Here is a 24,949-nt window from a genome sequence, read left to right as displayed (position 1 = left end):
CAGAGCGGTCCTCGCCCATCTGGTGTGGGCTCTCATCAATTACACTCGTCATGAGAAAAAAAAAAGTTTTGCTCTCTGCTAATTGGGCAGCTATCAACACCTTTCAGGTGTTTGGTCAGTTTCCTGACTTAGTGTCAGTGGAAGTCTAATTTGTTTATGTTAAATGAGGAAATGTGTTTTTGCACTTAAAACATTTGGACTCTTAGTATATTGCATCAGTACAGGAAGGTAAACCCAATGCACTGCATCGAAAACAACCTGTTTGGTGTATTTCATTAATTTTTCAAAGCCTCTTCCGCCTCGAATGTGCACACAACTTTAAAAGCTAAAACAAACAATACATTTCTAGGTTTATTTCTGGCCTTGCAATTTTTACTACCTTTGACTTCTCTCAAACACAACAACTTCAACTGTTTCATGTACGTTGGGATCCTGAACTGAGCTGCAGTTGATTAAAAACAAAATCCAGAATTGCACCATTTAACTTCTCATCTCATAAAGGTCTAGAAAGTTTAGGAGCTGCCGGTCAAATGAGAAAAGGTATCTTGACCTTTAGACATGAATGCGTGAAGCTCTGACTAGCAGGTAACAGTACACTTGTCTACACTGATACATTAATTACATGGTCAACATCAATACATTGGTTATATGGTCAATGGTCCATAAGGCAGTAATTGATAGAATAGTGTATCAAACTGACTGGTACTGCACATCATCAGATGTGTTAAAGGAAGAAAATAGAAGCGTCTTGACGAGCAGTGAGAAAACAGAAATCGAAGTTGTCTAGAAAATGATCGTTTCGTATCGATAGTTGGATCCTAAATTGAGTAAAAATCAAAATGGTTTGTTACCGAATTTGAGATATCGACAAGTATAATTGCAGTCCATTATATCAATATCAGAGATTTACACCTCTAGTTCTGACATGTACAGCTAGTTTAGTTAGATTTAATCTCACTGTAGCTGCTAAAATACATATCTGTTTTACAATTTGACGTTGTCAATTTAATTAGTTCTTGAAAGTATGTCTGCTAGCCGTTGCCATCACAGGTGCAGTTCTTGGGTAAATTTAAGGGCAGATGTTAGAAATTCTGCTTGTTATCAAGGTGGTTCGATCCATTATCATGTCTGAGCTTAGTGAGAGCGAGTCGTTTCCATCGCAGTCTAATAAATCCTGAGTGATCAACGTTTTCACCCAAGTGAACTTTTGAAGTAGTTGAAGGAAACATTCGTCTACGCCCAGAATTTCTTTCTTTCTGGTGTTTCCTTTTCTGTTCAGACCTCGACTTGTCTCTGTTTTATGTATTAAAAGAAATCTTCCGCATGTGTTGCCTTACATCTGCTCCGTGCACCCCGGTCTTTTGCTTGGCGCCTAAAACAAGGAATAAACTTAGCCGTGGCGTTAGCTTGGCGACTGTAAGGATCTCTTTACTGTAAGAATGTTTCGCTGTTTCCGATGTTTGGTTTTGCCGAAGTTTCAGAAGGAACTCTTTACAGACGAGGAAGACATACATCCTCACCTGTTAAGTTCTGGATGGTCGTAGTTGTTCACTATACTGTTTTATTCCTCCAACAGCTTGTACATGGAAAGACTTATTCCAGCAATGGTATATCCATCATATGAGATCAAATTTGAATGAAAGTTGTATTTTTTAAAAAAGACCTTCAGTTTTTTAATCCATGCTGTTTTTTTAAATTTTCATGAAGTAAATGATATCTTCTCAAAATGGATATATTATTATTTGGAATGGATTTCTTTTCGTGTTCTGTGTTTTTGTTATCTTTAGGCGGTGGTGGTGGTAACAGTCGGTGGATGTTTATGGTATTCGACTGAAAATCAATGCTTTTTGTCGTCATTCGGGGTAGCGCGACTCAACATAGTGGCCTGTCTTGTAACCAAATAGGGCTCATATTTTTACTGGATTAGTGTTTCTTTTTATTATTACCCTTTTTGGAAATTGTCTTGCTTTGTTACGTGGCGTAATTTGTAAGTGCTGATTATCTGGCACAAATTAATTAAACGAAGGATTATTGTTATGGAATAATGATGCTCATTTATGAATTGTTCTTTTGAAGCATTGTTTTTGTTCCTCACTGTACTGTATTTTAATACTTGTTTGAAATATGCATAAATATGTTAATGTAAGGCAGTTTATTTGAATGCCATTTTTAATAATCCTCAATGGGTTTGATCATGTTTTGTGTGTGTGTCAAGCAAACAGTTTTTGTCTGGTTTATGATATGAATTATTTACATTGTACTGAAAGTGATGACAGGACGGGGGATAATAATGATAATGACATTGTAATGTATGTGAACCTCTGAAGCATGTTTTGCAAACCCTTGCTGTACAGATAATGTATTCAGTGTCACGTTGGGTTTTGTGTTTCTTGTACAAGGCTTTTAATTAAAAGTGCTTGGAAAGGTTTGGAGTTCTTCGGCTGTTTTATTAGCTTCAGCCCTTACATTTTAAAATTAGTGCACATAAATTCTCTTTTTATAAGTGAAAACTTCAAAATTAATAAACAAAAGTTGGTGCATTTCAAAATTTCACAATGCAGCTAATTAGAGTTTGCCTAATTAAACAGCTGCAGAATATTTATTGTATTGCATCTTTCAAACATCCCAGGATATTTTGATTATCTTCAATCAATAAAAGATCCTAGCCTGCTTTGTGAACTGTCTAGCTTTTATCATTCTAAACTTTTGTACTCTAATACAGAGGTGTGGACTCGAGACAAATGGCTTGGACTCGAGTCAGACTTGAGTCATTATTCTAATGACTTCTGACTTGACTTGATAAAATCTATAAAGACTTACGACTTGACTCGGATTTGAACGCCAATGACTTGCGACTTGAGTCGAGTTGCATCTGTTGACTTGATGATGCAGATTTTATATTTTAGCACAAAAGTGGCACGACATGGACAAAAATCATAAATCATTCTTTGTTTCTGGAATTTATTATCATTGTCGTTAAATTGAAGTTGGACAGTTGACTTGAAAATTCAAAGTTAAGGACTTGGACTTGACTTGGACTTCCACATCATTGACTTTGGACTCGACATGGACTTGGTAGTCTTTGACTTGGACTTGACTTGAGACTTGACTGGAAAGACTTGTGACTTGCAAAGCAGTGACTTGGTCACACCTTTGCTTGAATACGGTTGCAAGCACTGTTTCTTCAGTCACAAATGTCTAGACATGTTTCTGTTTACTTGTAATTTTTCAAACTATTGACATCAGGATACATGCCAAACAGCTGAGTTGATGACTCCGATGGATCCATTTAAATGCGTCCATGCCTAAAAGTTTTGCTCTGACAGAAAAACTCCCAATAAAACTGAAATTCAAAGGGGCTGGTTCAAATCATTCAGGAGTTTAATTGGTGCTGAAAGTTGTAAATTTATATTAAAGAGGATAAAGCTTTCACACGTTTACCCCTTAGGTCCCAGTTTAATCATTCCTGAATTATCTGCGGTGTTTTTAGGCAAATTTGATCCATGTGTAATACCCAAGCATCCCTCAGAGAGGTGCTGTTGAACCACCATAGCAGAGCAGATCCTCCTGTGTGTTTTCAGCATCACTCTAAAGGTTTTCCATGACAAAGGCCATCATGTCTGTGTGTTTTGATGCTCTGACGCATAGTTCAAGCAGCTCTATGACTTTGCATGGGCGGTATTGTAGAGATAGTGTTAGCCTTGTTTCAGGTCTGTGACCCAGATGAAACCAAAATAGTCATTTTAGTTTGATTAGAGTCTCACATCCCTCAGTGTTTGCACATTTATTCAAATACATTTGTGGTATCTGGTGAACTGCACCTTTTGTAGCTTTTTAAGGAAAACGCTGAACCCGAACGTCTCTCTGTGGGTTGGCGCTCGTTTTTACAGCAGGGCTCAGAATTAGTCATGCAGCTGTGGTGAATAGGGTTGCTGTAAGTGGTTTTAACATGCATCACATTAATAATTGGACCCCTCCAAGACCAAAGTTCTTGTGTTGGTTCTGAGTTATTACTCACACATTACTGATGTTTGAACCTCTATGGGTGGTGGATTTTATCTTAGTTTTGAGCCCATTTGAACATCACACGCAGTTTGTGTGCTGTTTCTTCTCAAGTTTTTTGTTTATGCACCGTTCCTTTTCTGTGAACAGTTGCAATCAAAGCAAATGTTGAAAAACACAATATTGCTCTGCTTTGTGAAAACGTTTTCATTATTTGATGTTTCACTGCAGAATGTTCGCTTAAATGTTTTCCACAAATGTTACAAACGCTCAAAAAGCTAAAACTCCAGTCAAGTAAACACAAGTGTCACATTTCCACCAGTCAGGGCAGGGAGTGGTAACCCTGGTCAAATGAAGTTTGAAATTCAATCATTTTCGGTTTGAATTGAGAAAGCTACTCAAATAAAGAAGTCTATCTGCCTTCAGAGGTGTATTCATCCCTGTAACAAAATGCTTTAGATACTTTTGATGTTTGGATCATCTTGTGTACACATTTCTTAAACACATACAATAGAAAAAATTGAATGCATACACTGCCTTGCCAAAAAAAGTCTTCACCTGGATTTAACTATAGGGAAATAGGTACGAGCCTCTTATTGGATAATTACTGCATGGGTGATTATCTTTCAGCTGGCAGCAAGTTATTCAACCCCAACTGGTGCAATGAGTTGCTTCTCATTTCTTAAACAACCATGTGGAACGACATCTGCTGGTCGTGGAAAAGATGTTAGTTTGTTTGAGAAGGATCAGATCATTAGCGTGCATCATACGAAGAAAACATCTAAGGAGGTTGCAGAAGCTACTAAAACTGTCCAATGCATTATTAAAAACTGGTCTGAGTCCAGATGGACCCTGTTCCAGAGTGATGGTGCATCAGGGTAAGAAGATGACGCTCCCATCATGTGTGTCTGTACAAGCCTGTGGGGGCAGTGCAATGATCTGGGCTTGCTGCAGTTGGTCAAGTCTAGGTTCAGCAACAGGATGTGCTCCAAGAATGAGGTCAGCTGACTACCTGAATATACTGAATGACCAGGTTATTCCATCTTCCCTGACGGCATGGGCATATTCCAGGATGCCAGGATTCATCAGGTTCAATAAGTGATAGAAGGAGCATGAGACATCATGTTCACACATGGATTGGCCACCACAGAGTCCAGACCTTAACCCCATTGAGAATCTTTTGGACATGCTAGAGAAAGCTTTGTGCAGCAGTCAGACTCTACCATCAACAAAGCAAGATCTTGGTGAAAAATTAATACAGCAATAGATGGCAATAAATCTGTGACATCACAGAAGCTTATTGAAACAACAATGCATGTCGTAATCAATGCTAAAGGTGGTCCAATGAAATATTAGAGTGTGTGACTAAACACAAGCTGAAACATGGACTTTCAAACAGATCAGGGATGTATTCCGTTATTAAACCTTCCTCTTTGGGCATCAGGTTCTTAGCTGTACGGAATTTTCCAAGGTGCTTATGAGTGCATGATTATTGATCAGAGTGTGATTTTTTTTTGTCCAGAGGTTTTCAGCCGAAGCCTATGATCCTTAACACAAAACTGTCATGTTAAAAGAGAAGGTTTTTCTTGTGATTGTTAATTTTTGAAAACTCCTTTACTTGTATTCTGGATACAATGAAGCTGCCCACAAAAAAAAAAGACTTTGAAAAGGATTTCCCATGCGATCAAATCAAAGATCAAGCAAATCAATGATCAAGAGCTTTGAGTTTTTGATGAATTTTCAACAAAACCTAACAACTTTTCTGTCAAAGGAGTTTTGAATTGGACATGATCGACAACATTTTCTGGTTTCATCGTTCTTGAAACAATCACACAGCTCCATCCATCACGGCCCTGTTTGTTGACGCAGCTGCTGAAGGCTCACCTCTGCTCTGACTTTACGCACGCCCCTCCTCCAAAAGCGGTCTCCATGGTAACGCAAGGAGGAGAGAGCAGCTTGGCAACACAGAGGGGGAGAGAGTGAGCATCTTTGGTCCAGACAGCACGGTGCCATCGATATCCCACTCAGAGAGTGGCAAGAAGACAGCAGCGCCATTGGAAACGTGAATAGACACGTAAGTGTCACATTTCTTCCCAGATAGCAGCTCTTGTATTTGTTAGTTACTTGAGTTTATTACGGCGGCGTAAAGATGCTCTGCTGACGCTGCAGGTTACGCTCGTATCTTATCAAATGTAATTTATTGCATTGATCTCCAGACACGATGAAGTTCCTGGTGATGCTGGTGGGAGCGGGCGCTCTAGCCTTCCTCGGAGCGGTTATCTGCATCATCGCCAGCGTCTACCCCCGGAAACGCGGCGCGCTTCCCAGCGACAACGACACTCTGACATCAGAAGCGCTGCTCCAGCCTCTGGAGCCCGCATCGGTGGCTCACGCCGGACCGCTGGGCGCCCTCCACGGCGCTGGCTCCCACGACGGAGGAAACGGACTCGGCGGGATCGACTTGGAAGTTCCCACTTTGAACGAGCTGAACGTGGGGAAGGAGACAAGTGGCGGCTCGGCGAAACAGTTCAGCTTCAGCCGACTCATCTGCACTCCCGTGCCTGTGGGAGACTGCAAGCCCAAAGATCTGAGGCAGCAGCGGGAGCAGGAGCAGCAGGATGACCCGCTTTATGGAACCGGAGACGAAGACCTACGGACAACCGCGGAGGGGCTCCGGCAGATGGTCCTGCGGCAGAACGACCAGATCCTTATGGACAAGAGGACCATCCGGGAGCTGACGGGGAAGCTGAGTGAGTGTGAGAGTGGCCTGGAAGACGAGAGGCCCGCCCCGGCGCGGAGCGTCGGAGTGTGGAGCGGGAACCGCCGCGTCATGGCCGGGGACGATGTGAGTTCCTCCGCCGCTGCGCAGCTGCAGACGGCGCGGGCCGTGGAGGAGCTGGCCAGGGCCATCATGGACCTCAAGGACCGCATAGAGAAACTGGAGGTAGGTCGATAGTATTTAAGCAAATTGAGACAAACTTGTTGGTGTTCTGATGCAAAATGAAGCGGAACTTGGTTCTCCCTACAGGAGAAATGCACCAATTCTTCTCATATGTAACCTGCTTTAATGTAAAACTACAACACCTAGACTAATCAACCGATATCGATGATTCTGTTGCCGATACTGATTTGTTGACGTCATAAGCTGGTCATACCTAGATGTCGAAAATGTCACTAATGAGAACAGTTGAGGCATTTCTGAACCTAATATGTTTTTGAACACTGAATTTAAAATCTTAATTATATATACCATAATAATATAATATACCTAATATAATAATACATATAAATAAACATAAAAATGGAATAAACCAATAAACAGACCAAGCCTTAAATATGCAAAACAAGTAAACAAAAAGAAAAGCCTGTTAAAGCATTTACTGAGCTTTAAGGATCAACATACATTGAACAAAAATTTGGTTGCAGCTTCTGACTGGATGTGCTACCTGACTTTAAATCAGCTCTACTACAGAGGTATGTCGGCTGATGTCGATATATATATAAAAAAGTAAATAATGGGCCTTTACATCAGACAACTTTTGTATCTCTAATCTAGACTGCTGCTAGAATTACCTAACCATAATTAATCATTACTGAATGAATTTTGGACCATTAGGTTCAGTAATAGATGTAACAGAGTAATAATGCATTAAATAATATGCTTAGTAAATATGTACTGCATAAAAGCAGTTGTTAACACTTTATTTAAGGGCTTATTAATGCTTAATAATGCACTAAGTTAATAAAGGGACCCTTATTGTAAAGTGTTACCAAAAAAACAACAACAACCCAATTCCTGTCTAAATTAGGCCAGCTTCTGGTTCATTTAGTTGACAGAATTCCTAGTGTTGGGCTTATAAATTCTATTACTGGGATTTGGATTAAATGTGTATATAAAAAAACCTGTTTGCAGTATATTCTTTTTTATTTTCCTTTCTGCACATAATCCCTCACTCAGAAAAGTAACTCACACTACAAAGGCCCCTCGTGTCCTGCCCACGTTCCCACAGACTCAGGGGAAATCTACTAGCCCTCAAACCCTACCGCTCCCCCCTCCCATTATGTCAGCCGCCTCTTCAGCATCCAGCAGCAGGATGGGGACATCAATAAAACATGAAGCTGGCTGGACAGGAAGAAGGGTTGCTGAGGGTGGTGGAGTGGTGGTCAGGTTTGTGTTTCTGTGTGTGTGTGTGTGTGTGTGTGTGTGTGTGTGTGTGTGTGTGTCTACACCCTGCTGCATCACTGTCAGATATCAATAAGCACAGTCAGTGCCAACAAGGTTGTCTCCATCCGTGTGAATTTATATCCTGGATGTCCAGATGCGGACTTGGCTCAGCAACTCCTCTTGATATTTGATCTCACCCTCACAGATGTCTCATCCAACAGCTTCACCATTGTTTACTTCTGCTTCCGATACACCTTTTTTCTTCAACCTACCCTCTGCATAATAATACCACCAAAGTGATTATCGATAGAGAGATCATTTACAAACCACAGTGAGTTAAATAAGAGGAACCATAATATAGGCTTTGGTAAAAACCAGGCCATCATTTTCATCAGCCTAACAACAAGGCATAAGAATCCCTTCATGAGCTCACATGGACACTGTAAGCTATACCAATAAAAAAAAATAATTAAAATTGAATTCATGATAAGGTTAGTTGTCATGGACACAAGATGAAAACAGTAAAGGGTTTTAAGTTTTGTAAATCCCGTTGCTGTGGACAATTTTTTTTAAAAAGAAAGAAATGCTCTGCACACATGCAGAATAATGGCCGTTTTACGTGGTTTAAAACAAACATTTGCTCAGGAAATTTGAATCAAGGAACGTCAGGTCTTAAAAATCCGGTTTGCAGGAAAATGTCAATGCAGATTATTGTGCAAAAGCTTCAATCAATACTGAGAAAGTGTCATTACAGAAATGTACAAAATAAAAGAACAATGGACATCTGAGCCTCTTCTCATAACAGTGATAAATATCTTAAACTGTTAAAGTGAATTGGAAAAAAATATCCACAGATTTACAGCTTAGGCTGCATGGTGGTGCAGCTGGTAGCACTGCTTTCTTGCAGTATGAAGGTTGGAAGTTTGAATCCTGGCAGCAGTTTCAGTGCAGAGTTAGCCTGTTCTTCCCATGCACATGTGGGTTTTCTCTGGGCTCTCTGGTTTCCTCCCACAGACCAAAAACATGCATGTCTGGTTGGCTGCAGTGTCTAAGGCAGGGGTGGGCAATCCCAGTCCTCGAGGGCCACTGTCTAGCAGGTTTTACTTGTTTCTCTGCTTAAACACACCTGGTTTGAATCTACTAGTGATTAACAGGCTGCTGCAGAGCCTGATGAGCTGCTGAACAGGTGATTCATCCAGGAATCAGGTGTGTTGGGGCAGGTAAACAGCTAAAACCTGCTGAATAGCGGCCCTGGAGGACCAGGATTGCCCACCCCTGGTCTAAGGTGTGTGTGTGACTGGTTGTTTGTCTTTGTGTGACCTTGTGATGGACTGGGAACCTGCCAACGCTAACACTCTCTTGATGACTGCAAGAGTTATTTACTAGCCTGACCCAAGGTTAGGCATTAAGATGAGAGAGAGAGAAAATAATTATAAAAACAAGACCATAATTACATTTGGAGACTTTTGGGACTTAGGTTGGAGGTTCAAACTCAGGCTTCCACAGTCATGTTAGTCAGTGTGTCCTTGAGCAAGACACTTTACTCTCCTTGCCTGCTGGTGGTGGTCAGAGAGACCGTGGATCACCTGTGCTCGGTGACCCCAAACTCCGCAGGTATGTGAATGGATGAATGATTCTCTGCCATTTATTATTTATTTATTAGGATAAATAACAAACACAGACGTAGCCACGTGACCCCGGTTTTGGCGCATCTCCATTGGCTACCTGTGGCTTTTAGAGTATAATCCTGCTTTATGTATAAAGCATTGAACAGTCTGGCACCTTCATATCTGTGGGACCTACTCACTAGGGCTGGACGATAATTCAGTAGTTCAATATATTTATCGATAGACAAAAAATGGGTCAATAAAACTTCAGTAAAAAAGTTTCCTTTTTTCATTATAACCTATCAGGTTGCAGCATACTCGACTCTACTTACTCCTAACCAATCAAAACTACAGACTCGGTCACGCTACTTCACCAGGCCCTCCCATTCTCAAGCCAAAACAGAGCATGAAGCAGCAAGAAGTCTCAGCGAGAGGAGGTGAAGAAAAAATAAAAATACCAAAAACAAAATGGCCAGGGCTGCACGTAAAATATATTTTCTACAAATTTAATTTTTTTTTCCAATTATTATCGATAACGATCAATATAAAAAAACTGTTATCGATATACTTTTTTTCTATATCGTCCATCCCCTACTACTCAAACCCTATGTGCTCGCTATGGTCAGCTGACCGCCTGCTACTTTGCACCCTCACTATGAATTACAGGGCGGAGGGGTCCTTCATGTTTGTTTGTTGCTCCCCCTCTCTGCAACGCACTGCCAACCACTATTCAATGGTCATCCTTCATCGGTGACTTCAAGTCACCTTTGAAGACACATTTCTATGATTTGGCTTTTAGATTGTGAGCCTTTTTTAATTTCTTGTAACATTTTTATTCTGTGCTTTGACTGCCTGTTTCATCTGCTTTATCTGTATGTTATGTTGTTGTTGGTCAGCTCCCATGCTGCTTTTAAATGCGCCTTAGAAATAAATTGGTATGATATTTAAACCTCATCCCTGAATAACATTTGAACCTGAAAAAACACAATTTCCTTTGGATGACTTGTTTTTTTTTTGTTTGTTTTGTTTTTACAATAAATGCTTAAGATAGAAAATTAAACCTTCTGTTTCTATTTCGATTTGCCCAAAACATCCATTACAAAAACTAAAGAGGCACAGCTGTGTGTGTTTACTGTCATCAGCCTTTAGGGGAACATGCAGTGGCACGGCCCGTATTATTCAGAGGTGTCCTGATTGTGTCAGTTTGCTCTGAAACTGACAAGATTTTCGTCTGTTTATAATTTATGCCTCATAAAAACGCTAAACCATGCAAATACAGAAACGGTTTAAGATGCTCCAAATTCTTTAAATCTATATATTATTTTAAAGTAAAACATCTCACACGAAAGGTGCCAATAAAGACCATTTGACTTTTATGCAAATGACATTTGTAGCCATTTAGGAAACTTGATCAGGGGCAGGAATATATCAATTTGTTCATTTGGTAAAGCGTAATTAGTTTTTATTAAATGAGAAGAAGAAAGGAACTTAACTGGAAAAACAACAACTAATAAACCCCCAAGAAATCTTAAGAAAATATGGGCACGTTGAAAAATGATTAAATAAGGATGTCCGATATTATTGGCCTACAGTTATTATTGGCCGATATCAGCATTAAAGAGTAATATTGGAACTTATCTGTATTGGTTTTTACTCATAATGACACAATATCCACATACCGTGCACATATTAGACATCAAAGTCTTTCTTTTTTTTCCTCATCTCACTCAAAATGTTAAAATATAACAAATCTGAGGTTTGGCGTTTGTTTGGCACGTTTGGTCTGACTTAAATAATGATCAAATTTTGCACAGATAATATTTAAAGTTTAAGGATGCATGATGGGAGATCTGTAACTTCCATTACCTTAAATTATCTTTATTTTAGGGGGGCATATATTGGTATAGAAAATTAAGAGAGTATAGATATTTATTAAAAAAGCTGATCATCCCAAATTATAACCTCAATTAATTTATTGTGATTATAATATTATTAATTTTTAAAACATTTTTCCTACCTGACATTATGTCTCAACTAGTGATGCAAAGATATGAAATGTTTGGGCCGATACGGATATAAAAGTCATTGTTGTGGCCGATAACCGATATTTAGTGATACCGATATACTGACATTGATGCTTCTAAAATAAAGATTTTGTATAGAATGAAAATTATTAAAGCAGAATTTATGTTATATGTACACACATCACACACATTTACACTTTTGAGTTTATTACATTACAGTTATTATTACTCCTCCTTGATTACTCCCACCTCCCTCACCTTATCGCGGTGGAGGAGTTTGAGTGCCCTAATGATCCTAGGAGCTATGTTGTCTGGGGCACTTTGTGCCCCTGGTAGGGTCTCCCATGACAAATTGGTCTTAGGTGAAGGGTGAGACAAAGAACGGTTCATAGGATCTTTCATGAATATGCAAACAAAGAGTCGGAGTACCCGGCCCGGAGGGTTACCGGGGTCCCACCCTGGAGCCAGGCCTGGGGTTGGGGCCCGTGAGCGAGCGCCTGGTGGCCGGGCTTTCGCCCAGCCCGAACCGGATACATAGGCTCATCCAACTGTGGACCCGCCACCCGCAGGAGGAACATGAAGGGTCCGGTGCAGTGTGGATCGGGTGGCAGACCGAGGCGGGAGCCTTGGCGGTCCAATCCCCGGACAACGAAACTGGATTTTGGGACATGGAACGTCACCTCGCTGGCGGGGAAGGAGCAGGAGCTTGTGGCAGAGGTTGAGCGGTACCGGCTAGATATAGTCTGACTCACCTCGACACATTGCATTGGCTCTGGAACCCAAGTCCTTGAGAGGGGTTGGACACTCTCCTTTGCTGGAGTTGCTCCGGGTGAGAGGCGGAGGGCTGGAATTGGCTTTTTGTTAGCCCCAAGACTCTCTGTCTGTGTGCTGGGGTTTACCCCGGGGGACGAGAGGGTAGCTTCTCTGCGCCTTCGGGTCAGGGAACGGGTCCTGACTGTTGTTTGTGCTTATGGGCCAAATATCAGTTCAGAGTACCCACCCTTTTTGGAGTCCCTGGGAAGAGTGCTAGATAGTGCTCCATCAGGGGACTCCATTGTCCTGCTGGGGGACTTCAGTGCTCACGTGGGCAATGACAGCATGACCTGGAGGGGTGTGATTGGGAGGAACGGCCCACCTGATCTGAACTCGAGTGGTGTTTCGTTATTGGACTTCTGTGCAAGTCGCAGTTTGGCCATAACAAACACCATGTTCGAACATAAGGATGCCCATCGGTACACTTGGTACCAGGGCAGCCTAGGTCGCAGGTCGATGATAGACTTTATAGTCGTATCATCTGACCTGTGGCCGTATGTTTTGGACATCCGAGTGAAGAGAGGGGCGGAGCTGTCAACTGATCACCACCTGGTGGTGAGTTGGATCAGATGGCAGGGGAAGATGCCGCGTAGACCTGGCAGACCCAAACGCATAGTGAGGGTCTGCTGGGAACGCCTGGCAGAAGAACCTGTTAAGACGGTCTTCAACTCCCACCTCCGGCAGAGCTTTGACCGCGTCCCGTGAGCAGTGGGGGACATTGACTCTGAGTGGGCCTTGTTCCACTCTGCGATTGTTGAGGCAGCTGTTGCTAGCTGTGGTCGCAAGGTGGCTGGTGCCAGTCGTGGTGGCAACCCCCGTACCGGCTGGTGGACACCAGAGGTTCGGGGAGCTATCAGGCTGAAGAAGGAGGCCTACAGGGCGTGGCTGGTCTGTGGGTCTCCGGAGGCAGCAGACAGGTACCAGATAGCCAAGCGGGGTGCAGCAGTGGCAGTTGCCTAGGTAAAATCTCGGGCGTGGGAGGAGTTTGGTGAGGCCATGGAGAAAGACTATTGATCGGCTCCAAAGAGGTTCTGGCAAACTGTCCGGCGCCTCAGGAGAGGAAGGCAGCAACTCGCTCACACTGTTTACAGTGGGGATGGGGAGCTGCTGGCGTCAACTGGGGCCATAGTCGGACGGTGGAAGGAATACTTTGAGGAGCTCCTCAATCCCACCTACGCGCATTCCGAGGAGGAACCAGAGCCGGGAGACCTGGGGATGGACTGTCCAATCTCGGGGGCAGAAGTTGCTGAGGTAGTCAAACAACTACACAGCGGCGGAGCCCCGGGGGTGGATGAGATTCATCCTGGGTATCTCAAGGCTATGGATGTTGTAGGGCTGTCGTGCTTGACACGTCTGTGCAACATTGCGTGGTCATCGGGGGCAGTTCCTGTGGAGCCAGAAAGCCAGGCTCTCGATTTACCAGTCGATCTACGTCCCAATCCTCACCTATGGTCATGAGCTTTGGATAATGACCGAAATAACGAGATCGCGGACACAAGCGGCCGAAATGAGTTTCCTCCGTAGGGTGGCCGTGCTCAGCCTTAGAGATAGGGTGAGGAGCTCGGACATTCGGGAGGGACTCGGAGTAGAACCGCTGCTCCTCCAGATCGACAGGAGTCAGTTGAGGTGGTTTGGGCATCTGGTCAGGATGCCTCCTGGAGGCTTCCCTGGGGAAGTGTTTTGGGCATGTCCTGCCGGCAGGAGGCCCCCGGGTCGACCCAGGACACTTTGGAGAGGTTACATCTCCAGTCTGGTCCGGGAACGCCTTGGGGTCCTGCCGGAAGAGCTGGTGGAGGTGGCCGGGGAGAGGACAGTCTGGAGCTCCCTAGTTGGGATGCTGCCCCCGTGACCCAGACCCGGATAAGCGCAGGAAGACGACGACGAGTTTATTACAATTTCTGTCACATGATGAAACAAATCCACGTCAGCCCCCTCACCCTCAACAGATAAAACAAATGGAAACCAAATGGAAAAAATATCGGTTGTTAATATCGGCCCAGTTTTATTTATAAGACCAATTCCGATATGTTAAAAAATGACTAACATCGGCCAATACCGATATTGATGCTGATATAGTGTGCATCCCTAGTCACAACTTAATAGCCCCGATTGAATAAAAAATGCAAAAGGAAACATTTTTTATCTCCTTTTTTGGTGTGAAAATTCAAAGGGTTCAAATTGGATAATTTCCATGAAATTACCAGATGAATAAGGGGCAGCCATGGACTAAATCATCCTTTAAATCTCCTCTCCACACCTTTCCTGTGAAAAAAATGTTTTATTCAGGAGAAAAATGAAGAAACAACTCATATTTTTATTGCTGCTGATTCGATTCATTAACTTGGTCTTTGTTGCTCTGTAAGCCTTTAAAAATCACCTGCTTGTCTCAGCACTGTTACAGACGTATTCATATTTATACTTATTTTATTCTTGCTTCTATTTTGCAGGCAGAAATTGGGCCTGGGGCTTTGAACCTAACCGACACATCCGCAGGCGCAGGTAGCAGTAGCAACAGTGGCAGCAGCCAAACTGGTAGCAAAGCTCCAGCTCCATCCGCAAGCGGTGCTTCCTCCCCAACGGCGGGGGGTGCCTCAGGGGGCCGTCGTCCAGCTCCCCCAGGTCCCCCTGGCCCTAGACCGTCTTCAAAGGTTTCCCCTGGGCGAGGAAAGACCACGTGGAGGGTTGAGGACCTGGAGGGGGAATTAGAGAGGAAGATAAAAATGCTGGAGATGGAACGGCAGGCCATGAGGAAGGAGACCCAGGGCCAACATGAGAAGATCAACAAGGGCATTGATACCGTCACTCATCGAGTCACGGAGCTGGAACACAGTGAGTCTGCAGGGGGAGGGTAAACTGATACTGGAGAAAGATAATATCATCATGGAGCTAACACACATAAAAGCATGGAAAGAGAAGCCTGAAATGAAAGTCAAACGAAACGCTGCGGGTGAACTAGGTCATCGCAGTAGTAGAGGATACAATGGAAATGAAAATAAGATGATTAATGAGTGCTGTGGGTTGTGAAATGTCAAACACGGATAGGGGGTGAATAGCTAAGAATACATTTAATTATATCTGAATTATTTAGATTTATTTTGCTTTTCAAACTTGAACTATCCTCTTTATTTGGGTTATTATTGTGCTGCACAATCTATCAAAAACCTATGATGCCAGAATCAGTATGTGCAATATTAAAATGACAAGAAATGATTGGACAGTAATAAATCACGGGTTATTATCTTCCAAGTGTCTTCCATACATAGTAATATATTAGTCCAAGCAAATGGACCCTCCCTGCCAGACTGATGAAAAAAAAAAAGAATATTGATTCATCCCAACTAATGTAGTTTTCTGTCATGATTCTTAATTTATGGTTAACTGAAATGTTGATGAACAGTTTCTTTGATCCCGCTGATCTGTGTGCCCAAAGCAATGACAGAACCTCCGTTTCCCGATGGCTTCGTCCTCTCCTTCCCCATGCGGACCAGCTACATGTATGGCCTGGTGAGAAAGGAGATCACTGAGATGTATGCCTTCACTGCCTGCGTATGGCTCAAGGCCACGGAGGGGGGCATCGGGACTCCCTTCTCCTACTCTGTGGCGGGGCAGCCCAATGAGCTGGTTCTGCTGCAGGGTGTCCACAATCCTGTGGAGCTGCTTATCAATGACAAGGTACAGTTAGGGGCCGCCATGAGATTCCTGTACTGGTGTTTGGTGTTCAAATATGTACAAATGAATGAGTTTTGCTTGGGTCATTAGTGTTTTAAAGAGACAATATCCATCAACTTGTTGTTGAAAATGAATTAAATGATGCCTAGTTGTTGAAAAATATTGGTGGCTTTGTAACATATAACCAAAAGAATTGGGTCTAAAATACATGGTAGCAAGTCTAAAGCCTGCACACTGGAGGCGGACGCGCCCCTGCGCTGTCATTTTAAAATAACGGTGGTAATTGATGAGAGTGTGCACACGGGGAGCACCTAAGCTCTGAAGATAGGTGCCGGTTCTATCTCAAGTGGCACGGCGGCGTCGCGGTTGTTTACGACATCGTGGAGTACTTTACATCAACGGCTTTACAGCACAAACTCAACCGCCGGCACAAACCCAGCCACAGTTTTGACTACTTTAAAGTACTATTGTTCTTAAAATTATCTAATAAACAATGTACTTACCCATTTTTTATGAATTTGAGTCTCACAAAACACGACGGCGAGTCTGATCACGTATAAACAATAGAGTCGCTTCCCACTTTCTGTTCTCAAATCCGGCGTGATGTTGTGACTGTCGCGCGACTTTCCAAGAAGCACTCAGTGGCGCATCCTGTGTGACCACTTGACTTCTCTAAATCTCGAGTGCGACGTTGAGTGGCGCGTCCGCCTCAGGTATGCCCCAGGATTTAGTCTCTGGGCAATGCCATATTAGACGCAATGTTTCCTTCTACAGGAGCCCGAGAGGTCAAAATGTATTTACTGATTTGTAACAAGTGGTTACAAAACCATCTCCATTCACAAACGTTGTTTTACACATTTATCGCTTTGCTCATTGCCATTCATGAAAGGGACTCTGATTTGCTTGTCATTTTGCTGGAGGTTGAACGATCTGACAAAGTACTCATTAGAAAATTGCGCTCCCAGGTATTTTTGACCCTAAAGGAAATTCTTTAGTCAAACAAGGGTAGAATGCCTTCTCCAGGTCAGGGATGATGTCCTGCCTCAAGTGGAGGAGTTTAAGTATCTCGGAGTCTTGTTCACAAGAAAAGGGAAGATGGAGTTCGAGATTGATAGGTGGACTGGTGTTGCATCTGCAGTGATGCGGGCGTTATACTGATCTGTCTTGGTGAAGAGAGAGCTGAGGAGGAAGGCAAAGCTCTTGATTTACCAGTTGATCTATGATCCAACCCTCATCTATGGTTACGAGGTTTGGATATGACCGAAAGAATGAGATCACAAATACAAGCGGCTGAAATGAGTTTTCTCCGCAGGGTATCTGGGCTCTCCCTTAGAGATAGGGTGAGAAGCTCGGTCAACTGGCAGGGGCTTGGAGTAGACCCGCTGGTCCTCCACATCGAGAGGAGCCAGTTGACTTGGCTCGGGCATCTAGTTAGGATGCCTCCTGGATGCCTCCCTGGTGATGTTTCCTGGGCACATCCAACTGGGAGAAGACCTAAAGGAAGACCCAGGACACGCTGGAAGGACTATGTTTCTCGGCTGGCAAGGGAACACCTAACCCCAAAATTCCACTACCTCCGCTCCGCTCCCCTCCGCTCCGCTCCCCTCCGCTCTGGCACAAACTCCGCAGCAAAATCGGTCCCATTGTAGTCAATCTGAGCTGTTCCACTACTGTGGCCGTGCGGCGCAGTGCGCTGCCTGCCGTTCCGCCATCTGGCAAAAATAGGATCGATTCTATTTTTGCCGGACGCTGGAGCACTTCCGCAGTCAATGGACAGAAATCACAACCGCCCAACAGGAAAAGGAGCAAGCACAACTTCCGTTTTTCACAATAAATCGGTAAACAAAAGGCGTTTTTTGTTTCATATGCACATGTTTAACAACTTTTAACAACTATCAATGGCGGCTGAACTTTAAATGCACAAAAGTAAGCCATAAATACAGTTTCTACTATCAAAGTAGTCACACTTTGTTGATCCAAACACTGCTGATCTCTCAACACAAATGATGGGCAGATTAAACAGTTCATTTCGATGCTTCTCCCACACAACGGGTGTTTGGATCTAACGTCCGCGTTTATTGATCGGACTGTATCACAAGATCTCGAAAATCCCGTGCATGCCTGTTTACGCTTCTCAGGTCTCCGCACCGGAGCGGAGCCGTTGTAGAGCGGGTACCAGTAAAAATTGAGTTCGGAAGCGAGCGGCTGCGAAAGGCAGGGGCGGAGGTAGTGGAATTTTGGGGTTAGGATTCCCCCGGAGGAGCTGGCCCAAGGTGCTAGAGAGTGGGAAGTCTGGGCCTCTCTGCTTAGGCTGTTGCCCCCACGACCTGACCCCAAATAAACGGCCATCCGTTGGTAATGTCTTACTCGAACGCAAAAATACTGCTTGCTTGCAACAATTTAGGTATGGACTGCCCTCTATCACCAGGGAAAATACACTTCGTCACTTAAAATGTTAGTTTGAGTAACAAAAGCCTGTCAAGAATGCTGTTTGGGGACTGATTTAATATTTTACTAAAGGGGAGTTTTTCTCTCCACTGTCGCTACATGCTTGCTTAATGTGAGGGATTGCTTTAAAGTCACTTACACAAGAATCGATGATAATTGCAATCTGCTGGGATTTCTTACATAGGACACATTGAACTAAATGGCATAATGAACGGAAATCAGTGCACTGACAAGTAGGTTCAGTTGGAATGTTTGTTTTGTAAAGTGCCTTGAGATGACTTGTTGTCATTTGACGCTTTATAAATAAATTAATTTAACAGCAGAAACTAGTTGATGTTGCAAAGTAATCCAGTGGTGAAAGTGAATAGAAAAAAAATCTTGTGACGGAATAGTTTCCTTTGCCTTTTAAATGAGTGGTTGGATGGAAAAATGAAAAAAAAAATGTTGATATTGAAAATGTCACAGCCATCCATTTTTGTTAGCAGGATATGAATCGCAGTCATTAGCTGCAGACTTTTATGGAGTCTAGGTCGTTCACAGGCGCTTATTTGCTGCAGGAAAAATATAAAGCAGGATGTCCTTGAAATAAAATACACAATAAAACTTGAAAAATGTTAGCTACAAACGGAAAGTAGATTAAAAAGATCCAGAAAAATCTATTTCTTTTTAATGAGTTAAAAAAACAACTTTCCAAGGAGGCAAGCAGGTGAGTGTTTGCTGTGGTAGAAAAACCAAGCGTGTGGTCTGTTCCAGTTCAGTCACATAGAGATGTTACTCAGACTCTCCTCTTACCTTCAGGTGGCACAGCTGCCTCTGTCCCTACCGCAGAACGAGTGGCAGCACATCTGTGTCAGCTGGACTCTGAGGGACGGAGTGTGGAAGGCTTACCAGGGAGGAAAGATGAAAGGAAGGGGGGAGGGGCTGGCTGCCTGGCATCCCATCAAACCCGGGGGAGTCCTCATACTGGGACAGGAACAGGTGAGATGGATGGATGGATAGATGTACACTTTTATGGATGGATGGATGGATTTAAATGGTAAATGGCCTGTATTTGATGTCGTGCCATGTAGAGTCCTTGATCCCCCCAAGGCGCTTTACAGCACAGTCAGTCATTCACCCATTCACACCCTGGTGATGATGGGCTAAGTACACATTGATAGATGAATGGATGTACACATTGAAGGATGAATTGTTCTATAGAAAAATGGGTAAATGTATTAGTGGTGTGCATCTCTATCTGCCTCACGATTCGATCCGATTCCGATTATCTGCCTAAAGATTCGATTTGAGTCTGAAATGCATCACGATTCTTCACAAAATGTTTCATTACTTAATAAAAGCAGTAGAATAGTTTTCAATTTCTTTTTTATTTCGATATCCCTGAAAAACAGAACATATACTATAGTGAGCAACATTTTTTAAAGTGTGCTGCCTATAATTACTTAAATAATATAATAAATAATGTTTTCTATAGTACAGCTTTAAGATAGAATACTACTGAACTTAAAAATAGTAAACAAATGCTGTGTTAAGTGATTCTTTCACATCCAGGATCCCAAAACCGAAATTAGCCCAAACATCCGATTTAAATGTAACGGGTACATCTTTGATTACTGGTAATGTTCGCATTGTGTCCCTGTGCGCCATTTCGGTTTTAAATTGGCGCTAGGGCAACGCAGTGCGCATGTCATTGCAACTCTGGCCCCGGAAGTAGTTGTACAACCTCAAACGTTATTGTCCTCACGTGTCCAGAACATAGACATAGGGAGAAAATCTCATTATGTCACGTTGCTGCATCGATGCGGAATCATGCACGGCTGAATCGCGATGCATCTTAGAATCGATCATTTTTCCCACCTCTAAAATAAATGTATGTATGTATGTATGTATGTATGTATGTATGTATGTATGTATGTATGTATGTATGTATAGATGTATGTATGTATGTATGTATGTATAGATGTATAGATGTATGTATGTATAGATGTATGTATGTATGTATGTATGTATGTATAGATGTATAGATGTATGTATGTATGTATGTATGTATGTATGTATGTATGTATGTATGTATGTATGTATGTATGTATGTATGTATGTATAGATGTATGTATGTATGTATGTATGTATGTATGTATGTATGTATTTATGTATGTATGTATAGATGTATAGATGTATGTATGTATGTATGTATGTATGTATGTATGTATGTATGTATGTATGTATGTATGTATAGATGTATGTATGTATAGATGTATGTATGTATGTATGTATAGATGTATGTATGTATAGATGTATGTATGTATGTATGTATGTATGTATAGATGTATGTATGTATGTATGTATGTATGTATGTATGTATAGATGTATAGATGTATAGATGTATAGATGTATGTATGTATAGATGTATGTATGTATGTATGTATGTATGTATAGATGTATGTATAGATGTATGTATGTATAGATGTATGTATAGATGTATGTATGTATAGATGTATGTATGTATAGATGTATGTATAGATGTATAGATGTATAGATGTATGTATAGATGTATAGATGTATGTATAGATGTATGTATAGATGTATGTATATATGTATGTATGTATAGATGTATGTATAGATGTATGTATAGATGTATGTATAGATGTATGTATAGATGTATGTATAGATGTAAAATCTTATGGATGGATGGATGGACAATGATTGATGAAAGGAAGGATGGTTGTATATATTGATGGATGGATTGATGTACACATTCATTGATGGAAATATAAATAGTTCTTTAGATGGATAGATGGATGAATGCACACACTGATGGGTGGTTGTGTAGATGGATGGATGAATGTACACATTGATGGATGGTTGTATAGATGGATGAATGGCTTGATGGATGGATGTACACATCAATTGATGGAAATATAAATAGTTCTATACATGGATGGATGAATGCACACATTGATAGATAGTTGTGTAGATGGATGGATTAATGGATAGGTTAATGTACACACTGACTGACGGATGGACAAACGTTCATCCTAATGGAAAGATTGACTAATGAAAGATGAATGTATAAATATCTGGGCGGATTGATAACAGCCAATAGAAGCATTTATGACCAGCAGATGGATGATGATGCGGTGATGAATGGATCGATGGATAAATGAACTGTAGATGTGGACCAGGAGAACTCTTTCAGTATTTCATTAGCTTCCATTCATGAACACAGAAACCTAATGGTGTTTATCTTTGCTCTGGGTTTCTTCTCCTCTCCATTAGTGAGTCAGCTACATTATATAACCATGGTCAAATCTTGTGTTATCCCTCATGCCTGTTGTCAAAGAAACAACCCCATACTCATTCAGCAGCTCATCATCCTCACAATGAAGATTAGGAGCAGAGAGCTGGGGCTCTAGTTCACAAAGGTGATGCTCTGATACATAAAGACTTGATTTAATGGATGATTTAGGGAAAAGATGGGGCTTTATTAATCTCTGCTGCAGATGGCTGATGAAATGCTGTTGTGTAGATGTGTTGAAGAGATTTTATAGAGGAAAATCCCAGGATATCCCCTTGCCATGGGTACTCTGATGCAGAAGAGACCATTTTAATCTGATTTTTGTAGGTTCACTAGAACTCAGTATTTTTATGTGTGAAGTAAGCTGTTGGTCCATTTTCATGATTATTTAACCAGGAAAGCAGAGCAGAGTTTCAAACCAGTGTTTCGGTATTATAAATAATTGTTGCCCTGGTGCACAGATATGATATTTTAGCATCAATAAAGACCAACATTCAGCTTTTTGAATACCATTGACCTTTCATAAATTGGATAAGATCAACCAATAGATGTTATTGCTATTTATCTAGAGTTTTCTGGTTTAGTCGAGACGACCCTACCCTTAAACAGTGGCGCATTTAGATTTAATTTATAATTTTCAATGCAAATGAATATGCTTTTGGATTGTAACAGGTTTTTAAATTGTCTTTTTGGTGCATTAAGATTTTCTTTTTGTAGGTGAAAAATTATAACGAAGGTGTCTTGATACACAATAATTAATATAATTAGTATAAAATCTATAGATAGTTAGAAAGAGAGTGGAAATATAGCTACTTAGTGAAATGCACATTTATTGTTTTTAACACTGGATTTCCAGAATTTCACTTTAGTGCATCACCATACATAGACATCAGAACAAATGTTTGGTTGAAAATGTGCGTGCTCCCAGGTCAGGGGGTTTAAGATTTTTGGAGTCTGCCTGATCGGTCCCAGTGGCTGCCTGGAGGTATCTGAGTCCCTGGTCTCTGTTGGGTCCCCGGCGGGGCTGACCGCCCCTGGGTCCCGGATCGCTGGGTTCCGGGCTCGGCCGGCTTGGGGTGGGAGGCTGCGGGCGGTTCTGTGGGCTTGCCGCTGATATCCCCCGGGACTCTGCCGGCTGCTGGTTGTGACCCTCTGGGGCGATCCTCTGCGCCTCTCGAGAGGGGCTGGGGCTTTTCTGGTTGCAGTCTCCCTGGGGTCCCTGCGCTCTGGGGCAGCTCCTGGATCTCTGGGACTTGGAGCTCCCTCCATCTCCTACACATCTTTGGGGGGCAGATCTGTGGCCCCTCACACTCTCCATTGGACGCTCCTATAGAGAAACCTTATATATACAAGCGCGTGTACACACACAGGTGCTCACATGGTGCTCTCATAAGTATGAACTTGGGCATTTTCAACATGTCTTAAGGCTGCTGTTGGCACTACATGCACTGTGATTTATTATCGTGATTGTTCAGTAAAACAATGTTGATTTTATATTTCTTCATCAAGTTGAAGCAGTGATAGCTCGCTCCAGTTGCGTTGTTGTGTGTCCCTTTAAAAAAATTTTTTTTCTCTTTCTGCAGGTCTAGAAGCAGACTCTTGTTCATCATTGATTGTTTATTTTTGTGTTTTTATGTCTTGAAAGAATAATAAAAAATCTTGAATCAACTTAACATTTTTACAACAAACCACTTTGCTTTTCAGGATACACTCGGCGGGCGTTTCGATGCCTCCCAGGCTCTCGTTGGAGAATTATCCCAGTTCAACCTGTGGGACCGGGTGCTGAAGCCTGCAGAGGTGGCCGCCTTGGCCGAATGCAGCTCATCGGCTTTGGGAAACATCGCCCCCTGGACGGACCAGGATGTCGATGTCTATGGTGGTGCCACCAAGGAGTCCCTGGACCCATGCCACGCTGCGCAGAGGTCCAGCCTCTCAGGCCCCAAACAGTGAAGGGTGACCAGTGGAAATCAGCCAGTCATGGTCCTATTTGATCAGCCAACTTCAGAGTCAGACCAGATGTTTAGAGGTGTAATAAACAGGATTTTAGAGCGTAGTTGCCTTTTGGGAGGCGGGAAGGACCAAGAGATATTTATGATTAAGCTGTAAAGGGTGGCGTATCTGTTTTGTTCTTTGTGTTGGTGTACACGCTCATGTGTTTACTTCTGCAGCGAGTGACTCGGTCATAGACTCACTCCTTTGAAGTCAGCTTGGTAGATCAGCTTCTGGCATCAACAGCTTTAATGGACATGTGGCATAATGGAGGAAAGATTGGATCTGATCAAATATCTCTTTATTACTCATGCTTTGGACCATCTCAACTTAAAAAAAATCACGTAGGCCTACACAAAGACGTGTGTTGTTCTCATGTCAACGTGGTTGTGTTAAATGCTACATGTGATTTCTGGGAGTGCTGACTTTATCATTCAATCAGAAAGAAAATGTTCTGTTTTTTCTTAGCTGTTCTGACTGTTGAGTAACGTCTGTGTGATTTTAATTTCTCTCTATTGCATAACACAACCTAGTGAGAAGAGTTTTTCTTGTAAATGTTGTAAAGCTGAATGTATTCCTGCTAATGTTGCTCGTGTCTTGTCTGCTGCCCTTGCTGTAATCCTGCCACACACCTCACGGTGCTGCAGAAAAGCTGCAACCGTTTGGTTTTTAGCTACAATGCAGCGCTTGCTTCAGAAATAAACACTTCATGTCTCTCTGACTGCTAATCAGATGCTGGCATCATGATGTGTGTTGATAAAACCGTGGTACCCTTGAATGTAATCCAGATGGAATGTGAGTATGTTTGCACGAGTGTCTTCTGCAAAGCCATATTTTCTGCTACTAAAAAAAACAACTTGTTATTGACAGTGTTAGTGTTCACAGATGCCACCGCAACATGCAGATATCTTTGTGGGAAATAAAACAATTATTCAAG

The 24,949-nt window shown here is 42.3% G+C and overlaps 1 protein-coding gene across 1 annotated transcript; it reads left to right on the top strand.

Moving 5' to 3' along the window:
* The first annotated feature begins 5,938 nt into the window (after positions 1-5,938).
* nptxrb (neuronal pentraxin receptor b) lies at positions 5,939-24,132 on the top strand. Its single transcript, XM_070552579.1, has 6 exons — positions 5,939-6,076; positions 6,219-6,946; positions 15,059-15,440; positions 16,042-16,283; positions 19,527-19,706; positions 23,728-24,132. Exons 2-6 carry the CDS (start codon positions 6,224-6,226, stop codon positions 23,971-23,973), a joined length of 1,773 nt encoding a protein of 590 aa, XP_070408680.1. The 5' UTR covers positions 5,939-6,076; positions 6,219-6,223; the 3' UTR covers positions 23,974-24,132.
* Positions 24,133-24,949: the final 817 nt, after the last annotated feature.

The sequence above is a fragment of the Nothobranchius furzeri genome, chromosome 6, assembly GCF_043380555.1.
Source record: "Nothobranchius furzeri strain GRZ-AD chromosome 6, NfurGRZ-RIMD1, whole genome shotgun sequence".
Taxonomy (NCBI): domain Eukaryota; kingdom Metazoa; phylum Chordata; class Actinopteri; order Cyprinodontiformes; family Nothobranchiidae; genus Nothobranchius; species Nothobranchius furzeri.
This window is presented reverse-complemented; position numbering and strand designations above follow the sequence as displayed.